The sequence below is a fragment of the Chelonoidis abingdonii genome, chromosome 6 (genome assembly GCF_003597395.2).
Source record: "Chelonoidis abingdonii isolate Lonesome George chromosome 6, CheloAbing_2.0, whole genome shotgun sequence".
NCBI classification, from domain to species: Eukaryota; Metazoa; Chordata; order Testudines; family Testudinidae; genus Chelonoidis; species Chelonoidis abingdonii.
In genome coordinates this window covers 23,188,071-23,199,715 of record NC_133774.1, presented here as the reverse complement: position 1 = coordinate 23,199,715, position 11,645 = coordinate 23,188,071, and the positions used below count along the sequence as shown (strand labels likewise).

At 43.5% G+C, this 11,645-nt stretch overlaps 1 protein-coding gene across 1 annotated transcript in view; it reads left to right on the top strand.

Moving 5' to 3' along the window:
- Positions 1-6,364: 6,364 nt before the first annotated feature.
- LMAN1 (lectin, mannose binding 1) overlaps positions 6,365-11,645 on the top strand; it is a 35,321-nt gene continuing 30,040 nt past the window's right edge. The window contains exon 1 of the mRNA XM_032776170.2: positions 6,365-6,620. Coding sequence (XP_032632061.1) covers positions 6,395-6,620 — 226 coding nt within the window. The 5' untranslated portion in view covers positions 6,365-6,394. The remainder of the gene's footprint in view (positions 6,621-11,645) is intronic.

Below are 11,645 nucleotides of genomic sequence, written 5' to 3'. Positions count from 1 at the left end.
TTAGGTAAAAGCAGATACTTGGCTCAGTGAACTCTGAGGTGTTTATAACAAACTGACCTTGGGGGCGTTTTTAGCTCAGGATATAGTTATTGCCAAATTGACAGGAGTTATAATTATTATATTGACATTTAAAACAAAATATTCCAATTTACAATGAAAGAGAATGGGGGAAAAACCCTACAAAGAATAAAATGTGCTGACGAACAGCTGAAAGGTAAAACTTTTTTTACACAAGTTAAAAAGCCCTTTTGGCCACTTCTCTTCCGTATCATATCATTTATTCATTCTTATGCTTAAAATTCCCTTCTCCACCTCCTTGTTCTCCCTAGAGTGCCCCAGTCCAGCACAGCACCTAAGCACGTTAACAAGGACTATTCATGTGCTTAACATCACACAGGGCTCCTCTTCCCAGAATAAATATAAGACAGTTGTGTTTACACTGCACTCCAAAATTGCATGGCAATGAAGGGGGGGCTGAGAGTCAAACAGTGTAAACACAAATATGACAGGTATTCTGGCCTCCCGGTGTCCCAGAGCCCAAATGTCTACATTGCAATTTTATAGCCTTGCAGCCCAAGCCCCATGAGCCCAAGTCAGCTGACATGGGCCAGTCATAGGTGATTTACTGAAGCGTAGACGTGCCCATAGAGTGTCAACCTTGGAATTGTATTTTAGCTGAAATTAGGCTGTAATACAGAGCAACACACAATATTTTAAAAGGGAGAGACGTGTTTCTGTGAGTGAAGTTGTATGTTGGTTTAGTCACAAGTTTAAAATAAATAAATAAACAAACTGACATTTTCTGGTAAAATTGGCTGCACCTGGAAGTCACCATAATGAGACAGACAAAACAACCAACACAAGTGGACTGCAAAAAAAAAAAAAAAAGACACAAGCACATTGGAAGAATGAAGGTAGGCAATCAGAACACCACACACCATAGTGAAAATCTTTGCTTTCTGCATACCTCACATTCAGCCCTCCCCCCCCACCCTCCACACACGTTTTTGTCTTTACGGGCCTGATCCTTCTAGGTGCTCATGGGCCTATTTCCTATTGACTCTAGCACTCAGCATCTTTCACCATCAGTCCATAAACATTAACTAACACACAACCAAATTCATCTCCAGGGAAACTCTATTGACTTCCATGGTGTTACATAAAGAATGATTTTGGCCAAGTTTGCTGCAAGAAAGTCTGTTATGAAAGCTTGCTGGATGTCAGACAATGGGCCAGTGTAGGCCCCTATAGATGGAGATTACGTTAGTTAGGGAGGAGCTACCCTCTCTGAACAGAAGTATGAAGGCCAAAGGAAGGCATAATGCCTGCACAGTCACTGGGGGAAAGCATGGTCCCCAAAGGCATCTGATATATCTGTTAATATGATACAGACCTCCAGGTGCTGTCTGCTGTGTAGAAGCCACAGGACAATCTCACACGTGCCCCCTGGGGACCTTTCAGCACTTGAGCATCAGCAGTAGCCCTTCGCTTCTGTGCACAGGAGACTTGGGAACAACATTATAGTTGTCTCCTGTGTGGCACTGTGAGGGAAGGACTACCTTCTTTCAGAACACCCAAGCTGTGACGGAGCATAATTGTTCCAGTAGGGGCCTTGCATTCCGACATGAATGAAGACATTTGCATCCTCAATTTGATCATGTCATGTAATGTGCCACTAGGACATTTTCAAATACATTTGGATCTGTGGACTATATGAAACTGGCGCTATTTATCCAGCAGAACTTGTGACGTTTCAAGAGTCATTGAGGCTCATTTGGTAAATAGCTAAATATTTATAACTGTTTGGAATCAGTTGAACCACTTCTCAAACAACACACATTGAATTGTTTAAATAAAGCACTACAATGTCACTGTATGACTAAAGTGCCTGGAACTACTTTCTTTTTAGTTTTTGTTTGTTCGTTTGTGTTGCATACTAATCATAAAATATTTTGATTGCTATGCATTATTTTAAGATTTAATTCAATGAGATCTTGTATTCTAAATTTCAGCTGGAGTGATTTTATGTAGTCAAGTTACAAGACTCGGGGGAAAAAAGATAGTATAAAAGCTAACAGGCCTTTATATATAATAGTACAAATGGGAACACCAGTTGATGGATTTGTGTTCTGCAGAGCAGGGATTCTCAAACTTCATTGCACCGCAACCACCTTCTGATAATAAAAATTACTACATGAACCAAGGAGTGAAGACTGAAGCCCGAGCCCACCTAAGCCCTACTGCCTGAGGCAGAGGGGCAAAGCCTAAGGACTTCAGCCCTAGGTGTGGGGTCTGTAACATGAGCTCCACTGCCCAGGGCTGAAGCCCTCAGGCTTTGTCTTTGGTCCTGGGCAAGAGGGCTTGGGCTTTGTCTTCTGCCCCAGCCTCCAGCAGGTCTAATGCCAGCCCTGGTGACCCCATTAAAATGGGGTCGCGACCCACAATTTGAGCACTGCTACTCTAGAGGTCTAAATTAAGCACAGGATCTCTGGAATACTGTGTGAGTAAAGACTTGCTTAAGAAGTAATTAAAAACCCACTAAGTTTCCTAGGGGTTCCAAAACATTATAATTTCCTAAGGTCCAGATTCTGCTACCATTGTACCCATGATGCCATGTTTTATTACATACTATATTCCAGGCCAAAAAAACAAAACCTGGAGTTTAGTCTGAAAGCCAAACCCCCGCAACAGAATGTTGTCATTTTCTTAACATCTTACCTCTGCTTCTATATATCGCTATCGTGAGAACGACCAGAAAGAGTCATCACCATCCATCCCACAGATCCATCTCCTTCATGACCATAAAACACTCTGTGACAGGTTGCCCCCCTTTAAGGTGATACCTGATGTAATGGGATACCACTGAGCCCACCTGTTCTGCCAGCCTGGGCCCCCTTTACCCTGTCTTGCTGAGCCAGGTTCTCAAGCCTCCTCTAGGATACACACAGGCAGGGCCACATCCAGCTGCAGAAAGACACAGACACTGAGATCAGTTCTGGGAAGACTCAGTTTAAGAGACTTGCCCCAGCATTCAGTTTCCCACCTTCTTTGGAATGCAGATCCAAAGGTGTATTGTCTTGCGCTGTATAGAAAAATCTGCACAGTGCAAGCTCATAAAAATTCACCCTCTCCTTCAATGTGAAGAGAGATATGCACAGCTTCTTGCCCACCCAAATATGGATTGCACAAACTGGGTTATGCTATAAACAGGAAATAAGTTTATTAACTACAGCTCAGATTTTAAGTGGTTATAAGGGATAGCAAACAGAACAAAGCAGATTACTAAGCAAATAAAACAAAACATGCAAACTAAGCTTGATTCACCGAAGAAACAAGTCACAAAATATAATATCTCACCCTAGATGTTGAATTAGGCAGGATGAAGAGTCTGTGTAGATTAGAGTTCCAGTTATCTCTTCTTACAGACTGGACCCCTGTCTCAGTCTGGACTCACACCTGCCTTTCCCCTCAGGTACTTTTAGCAGTCTTTCTTCTTGGGTAGCCAGTGGAGGAGAGTCAAGACCAACCCTCTCCCGAGCCTTAAAAAGGATCCACGAAAGGCGGGAAGTATATGTTTGATAATATAAGTATATGTTTGATCCTCATCCCCTACAGAGGAAAAGTACCAGCAGTGTCCAAGGTGATATTTTGCATTAGGTGACATTATCACCTGACCTTGTAGTGTCAATGTAGCATCCCAGGAAACTCCTCAGGAAGGTGAGAGATTAGTATCTTCAGAGCTCTATTGTCCTTCTTAAATGGCTCATTCAGTCTGATTGCTTACTGTCTGGTGGGCATTTTCCCAAGTATATACATAGTTGTAATTGTTGCATAGTCAATATTCCTAACTCCAGATACAGAAATGATACAAGCATACAAATTGGATAATCACGTTCAGTAAATCATAACCTTTCCAATGATATCTTACATTAGCCATCTTGGATGAAGTATATCTCAGTTATACCATATTCATATCATAACCATATTTTTATGAAGAATATGGGCTCCAACACCAAACACTCTAATACCTTATTCATAGTATGAATAATCCTGCATAGTGGATGCCCAGGGTTGTCTCAGAATTTCTCCTTTTTCTCAAGGTGGTACTACCGGAGCAGAGTTAAGGGTTGCCCTTGCACAGCTAATTGCAGGATTGGTGTTTATGTAAGCTTTAGTACCATGTTGTAAAAGGAAAGATTTTAGCAGGTGACATGTTATCCTAATTGGAGTGGCTGGTGGAGGGGAACATAGTTTGCTTTATTTCATGCAAATCAGATACGGTCTCCTGGCACTGTGCTAATACAATTGGGCAAAGTTGTGCTAATCTCAATTTGCTGCTTCCCCTGCCCCCCTCTCCCATATTCCCGATAATAACCAGCCAATATTTGAAAGCTAATACCAAGAAAAGCACTTTCTGAAAACAGGGATTTTTCTCTTCCAGGTAGGTAAAAATGTTGCCCGTCATTTCAAAATGGAACAGTGCATGCTATAGGCCCTGGCATTCTGTGAGATGCCTTTCTACATTAAAGCTAAGAGGCGCTGCCAGCAAGAGGGTGCACCTGTGCTGTGGGGCATGGCAGCTTGCAGCACCATGCACTCTTGTGCATTTAGACAGAGGAGAAGGAGTGACACTGGCCGCAATCTACTGTCCCTTCCTTCTCCCCACGGGGGACTCCCCTCCCCCGCAAGACACTCCTCTCTCCATTGGAAGCTCTTTCCCCTCCCTATGGACCTTCTCCACCCCACCTATCTATGATGTCCCTTTCTGTCTCCCCTCTGACTGTTGTGATAAATGGGCCTACACATTTCCCCTTAATTGTGAAATCAACTGTAAGAAGTGAGTGACAGTATATAAAAGGTCACAATTGCATATAATAACAAGTGTTGATGGGAAAAGGTACAAAAGGGAGTCAGAAAGCCTGAATTAGTCCAAACCAAAAGACCTCCTGACATAACTCAAGGACTGTGTTAAGATCATGACTGGTGAACAAGAAAAGGAGGGAACCAGAAATCAGTAAATTAAAATTGGTGTGTCAGAGACTAAGCCTAACTGGTGGACAAAATAATGAGAGGATGGGCTATTCTAACCAGCACTCTTTTTTGCGGGTCCTTGAAGAAAGAAACTTTGGGGAGAAAACTGACTACTGGCATGAGTTTCCTCATCATGATTGCTACCTCACCATTTCCTGGGACCTTGGACCTTCTACATCCTAATTCTGACAGATGTCCTGAGCAGACCAGGCCAGAGAGAGGAAGACAGATGACATCATCACCGTCATCCATTGCAACTGACTTCTGAACACCATGTGAGACTTTATCTCTTCCTCCAAGCCCATATGTCCTTTTCTTTCTCTACTTTACTTCTTTTCTCTCTCTCCCTTTTCCTTCTGTCTAATAAGAGTGTGCCTTAGCCAGCCAAGACTATATTTTTCAACACTGCTTTAAGGCTGTGACACAAAATAGGCAACTAAAAGAAATTCCCTAAACAGCTCCCAGCTGGTACAAGTTTGCCAGGTCTAGGAGTGCCTGATATGACTGTGTGCTGGGCCTGTGTTTGTCCAGCAGTGCGGTTGCAAGTGAGAGTCAACTCCAGAGAGGGAAGCTGCATTTTTTATCTTTGCTGTTCTTTTCTTTCTCTCTTCTTTTGTATGCCTTTTGTCTTGTTATGGCTTTTAGATTGCCTTTAACAAAATAGCAGCTGACCAGCTCAACTAACTTTTTCCCTTTCCCCCCAAAAGGACAGTTATTACCATCTTTAATACCACCTAAAAGACCATCAAACGGGGGATGGGGTGTGGGGGACAAGGAGGCTCCTTCTAAAGCCTCTTTACAGGGAAAGGGCACGAGGGATATTGTTAAGATTTAAGCCTCATTTAATGCTTTAACTGTTTTTCATTCTTTTCTGTATCTTTAATGAAAGGTTGTAAGGATTTTTCACGGGGTATTTGCCATGGAACTGAGCAGGAAAACCCCCGCACCTTGTTGAACGGCGTTTGATGCCGGACAGCCCATATACTCTATCTAAACTAATATAACAGGACCTCCTCCCCAAGGGCCCCCCCCCGGGACTCCACCTCCCACCAGACTCCGCCCCCCTCCAGAGGATCCCTTTCCCTCCCGTTGTGGCGCCCCCTCCTCTCTGCTGCCCACTCCTGGCTTGGGGGCGGCGGGAGAAAGAAGGGCGGGGTGGCGGCAGAACAGTGAGGACAGGAGAGGCGGGGCGGGGAGTCCTGGGGGCGGGGACAGGAACGGAGAGGCCCCGCCCCCGAGCGGCGCTGACATGTAGCCACGCGCTCGACTTTGCCCTCTGGCCGGCAGTCCCCGCCCCTTTCCCCCGCAGCCAATCAGACAGCGCCCTGTTGGCCGTGCCTGGCTCCCCGTGGCAGAGTCCAAGATGGCGGTCTCCATGCAGCAGGGCTGCCTGGTTGGGGGGAACGGCCTTTGGGCCGCGTTGCTTTGCTTGGGCTGCCGCCTGCTCCTCCCCGCCGGGGCCAGCAGCCTGGGTGCCACGGGACAGGCCGCTGCCCAGCCGCACCGCCGCTTCGAGTACAAGTACAGCTTCAAGGGACCGCACCTGGTGCAGGGGGACGGGTCGGTGCCGTTCTGGGTCCACACGGGCAGTAAGTACCCGTCGCTCCGCGGCTCGCGCTGGGGCGAGCCGTGACCTATGACCCCTGCAACCCCGGTAGCGACTCCCTCCAGTTGTGGGGGGGCGACTGCCTCTTTGGCCCCGCCCCCCGCCTGGTCTACGTCGCCCCCCACTACATCCCCCTCCGGTGCCGGGGGGCGCCTGGCTCCGTGGGCATTCGCCCGCTCGGCTCGTATTGGTCCCTTATGCCCCTGGAGGGCGCCTGGCTCTGTGGGCATGATTCCCGGACTGCTGGGATACCGCACACAAACGTACAGGCAGCTTGAGGCTGTCTAGTCAGAGTTATCCACAGTACCTAAGCTCCTCGCTCCCACCGACAGAGACCCCGGTGCAGAGCGTTGGGCGGGGAGGGGGGGGGTGTTTCTATAATCCTAAACCCCCGAAATCATCCCCCTGTGCTGTGTCTGGTAGCACAGCTGGCTTTGGGGATCACAGGAAAAGTAGGTGAGGAATTTCAGGGTGACTGTTTAAAAAAAATAAGTTTCTCATATTTGTACTAAGGATGCACTCCACGTTATTACAACCAGGTATGTAGTATAGTTGTAGCCCTGTTGGTCCCAGGATATTAGCGAGACAAAGTGGGTGAGGTACTATATTTTATTGGCCCAACTTCTGTTGGTGTGAGAGACAAGCTTTCAAGTTACCCAGAGATCTATCTCTTCAGATCTTTGAAAGGTACTCTGAGCATTGCAGTAAATGCAAGGTGGATCAGATTGTATATCATATGTAATTAACACACATTTTGAGGGACCTTAAATTCATAACTGTACTATGATGCTTGGAATATATTTCCCCAATCTGAAGAAGAGCTCTGGTGGCTCAGAAGCTTGTCTCTGTCACCAACAGAAGTTGGGCCAATAAAAGATATTACCTCACCCGCCTTGTTGCTCTGGTAAATATGGTGTCATTTGTGGTAAAGTGAATGTCAAGTCACTCTAAAACAGTTTTGTGGGAGAAAGACTAACGCACATATAGTCTAATTCTTGGAACTAGTCCAGTGACAATATGGGATCTGGTCTGTATAGCTATTAACAAGTAAGGGTAGCTGGTGACTTTGGTCATGTCCTTTCCATATGCTTTCATCACATTTATTGCATAAAAGAAACTTGGTGCTGATAGATTCTTTCCATGATCTCCAAGCACTGTATTATTGTTAATTAATTAAGCCTCACAATGCACCTTTTAGACAGGCAAGTAGAATCTTGCATCACAATTGTAGTATAGATAGTTTTGGCCTTTATCTCTCTGTCTGTAATTAGATACCTAAATAAGTGGTTTGACTCTTAATAGGTGTGCTGAAAATGAATGCACTAGTTCAGGTCCCTCAGCCAATTACTTTCAATTGACTTGCTCAAGGTCATGCAGGCAGTCAGTAGCAAGTCTGATAATAAAGCCAAGTGTAAATAACCACTTGATAACGCTCCTATTTGCTATTTATCTTCTACAGCAAATGTACGTATATGTTAGCTCTCTGGCTACAAAGCAGGATTGGGAGTTTCAGGTTGTTTTTGGCCTCGTGTATGGATTTGGACAAATCACTTACCCTCTCTGTGCTTTAGCTATAAAATTAGGACAATATGAATCTGAGGGAGATGTTAAGAGGCCTTGTTAATATTCATAAAACACTGAGATTTTTGAATGGCAAGTACACCTCTACCCCGTTATAACGCCACCTGATATAACACAAATTTGGATATGACACGGTAAAGCAGGGCTCCAGGGGGGTGGGGCTGTGCTGTCCGGCAGATCAAATCAAGTTCGATATAATGTGGTTTCACCTATAACGTGGTAAGATTTTTTGGCTCCCAAGGACAGCGTTATATCAAAGTAGAAGTGTATTATATGAATATAAAGTGCATGTGGAAATATGAAAACTATGTCTTCATTATGGTTTAAACAAGATAATATAATACGCAATAATTTAATTTAAAATCCATGTGCCTCCTTTCAAATATTATGGATCAGTCTGCACTTTTTAGTTTGTTTTTATTAGTAAAATTACTTACTTAATTGTCAGAAGAGGTTTACTTACTATGTAACATGAAGCCCTTTCTAGCTTAATGATATCAGGAAAGTGTTCTTTTGTATTGACTGTTCTGTCACTGATACTGGAGCACTTGAAACAAATCGCGGTTACTTTACAAAAGAATGGCCATGCTGGGTCAGACCAGTGATCCATGTGGCCCGGTATCCTGTATCTGACAATAGCTGGTACCAGACGCTTCAGAAGGAATGAATGGAACAGGGCGTTTTCCAGTGAATTTCCCAGTCTCAGTTTCTGGTAGTTGGAGGTTTAGGGGCACCCAGAGCATGGGTTGTGTCCCTGACCATCTTGGCTAATAACCATTCATGCACCTATCTGCCTTGAACTTATCCAGTTCTTTTTTGAACTCAGTTCTACTTTTGGCCTTCACGAGGTCCTGTGGCAACAAGTTCCACAAGTTATGTATGCTTGTGTGATGGCCTTCCTTTTGTTTGTTTTAAACCTGCTGCCTATTAATGTAATAAGATGACCCCTGGTTCTTGTGTTATGTGAAGGAGTAAATAACACTTCCTTATTCATTTTCTCCGTATCATTCATGAGTTTATAGACCTCTGTTGTCCCCTGAGTGGTCTCTTTTGCAAATTGGAAGTCTTTTAATCTCTCATCCTGTGGAAGCCGTTCCATCCCCCAGTCTTCTTCATTGTCCTTTTCTGTATCTTTTCAATTCTAATATATCTTTTTTGAAAAGAAGCGACCACAACAGCATGCAGTATTCAAGGTGTGGGTTACTGTGGATTTATATAGCGGCATTATGGTATTTCCTGTTTTATCTATCCCTTTCCTAATGGCTCCTAACATTCTGTTAGCTTTTTTGACTGCTGCTGCATATTGAGCAGATGTTTTCATTGCACTATCCATGGTGACTCCCAAGATCTCTCTTGAGTGGAAACAGCTAATTTAGACCCATTATTTCATGTGTATAGTTGGGATTATATGTTGCAATGTGCATTACTTTGCACCTATCAACACTGAACTTCATGTGCTGTTTTGTTTCCCAGTCACCCAGTTTTGTGAGATGCCTTTGTACCTTCTCATAGTCAGCTTATATGTTCCATTCTATGCATCCGATGAAGTGGGCTGTAGCCCATGAAAGCTTAATAAATTTGTTAGTCTCTAAGGTGCCACAAGTACTCTTGTTCTGTTTGAGTAATTTTGTATTTTCTCCAAACTTTGTTTCCTTACTGTTCATGCCTTTTTCCAGATCATTTATGAATATACTGATCCTTGGGGGATCCTGATATTGACCTCTCTCCATTCTGAAAATTGACCATTCATTTCTACCCTTTGTTTCTTGTCTTTTAATCGGTTACTGATCAATGAGAGGACCCTCCCTCTTATCTTGTGATTGTATACTTTACTTTGGTGTGTTAGTGTTCCTTTTAATTTCTGTTCAATTTCTGCTTCCTCATTTTTGTGTAGCTCCCCTTTTTGAAGTTCAGTTCTGTTGTGGCACTTTTCCCCCTGCAAGGATATTAAATTTAATTATTTTATGGTCACTACTACTGAGTAGTTCCGCTATATTCACCTCCTGGGCCAGATCCTTTGTTCTACTTGGAACTAAGGCCATGTCTACACTAGCACTTATGTCGCAGAACTTTTGTCACTGAAGGGTAGGAAAAAACCACACAGCCCAAGCGGCATAAGTTATGCTAGCATAAACACTTGTGTGAACAGCGCTTTGTCAGAGGAGACACTTTCCCGCCAATATAGATACTGTCGCTCACTGAGCTGGTGTATTATGTCGAGGGGAGAGCTCTCTCCTCTCAGCATAACGTGGCTACATGAGTGCCCTTACAGTGGCACAGATGTATCAGTACAGTTGTGCTATTGTAAGCTTGCAAATGTAGACATGGCCTTAATCAAGAATTGCATTTCCCCTTGTGAGTTCCAGGACAAATTTCTCCAAGAAGCAGTCATTTAATATGTCTGCAGATTTTATTTCTGCATCTCTTCCAGTTGGAAATCAAATTGTTTAGTGACATGTAGAAACTAGACTTTAATGAAGTAGAAGTTTTGGCTTGAAAAGTAGATTTATTGTACACTGTTTTAGTTAATCTCTACATGATTTTCAGTGATGGTTTAAAGACTTGACTGTGCTTCCAGGAGGCAGAGTGCTGCTCCAACCATTAGCAGATTAGTATAAAATGTACAAACACTTACTAGCTATTCAGTATCATTCTGAGTTACTGTATAGAAACTATATTGAATTTCTGTGATGGAGTTAAATATAGGTTATCTGGTTAACTCATGGGAATGTTTGCTTTATTCACTCCATGTAGCTTAATAGATGCAGATATTAGCTTTTCTTTCTTGAAGAGTATCTTCATTACATTTTATAAAGAACACTTGGATTATCTGTTAATGTGGCTTGCTAAGTTTTCTTTAGAATTACGAAGAGAAACTATTTAAACTACCTATACAGTAACTCCTTGCTTAACATTGTAGTTATGTTCCTGAATAATGCAACTTTAAGCAAAACAATGTTAAGCGAATCCAATTTTCCCATAAAAATGAATGTAAATGGGGGGGAGGGTTAGGTTCCAAGGAAATTTTTTTCACCAGACAAAAAACTGTGTATTATATAGATATATGCACACAATATACGTTTTAAACAATCAGTTTAATACTGTTCACAGCTATGATGATTGTGAAGCTTGGTTGAGGTGGTGAAGTTAGAGGGTGGAAGAAGGAGGGATATTTCCCAGCCGTAAAGGGTTAACACGTTGTTAATGTAGCCTCTCATCAAGGCAGCACGAACAGTAGAGAGGGGAGACAGCATAGCAGACAGAGACAGACACACACCTTGTGTGTGGGCGAGAGAGAGATGCACACTGCCCGTTTAAATAAGCTGACCCACTCTTAAGTGCATTGTCTTTTTAAGTGGATCAGAAAGTTGAGATAGCAGCTGCTGCCCCAAGCTCTCTCTGTCTCTCTCCATCCATGTCCCCTCCC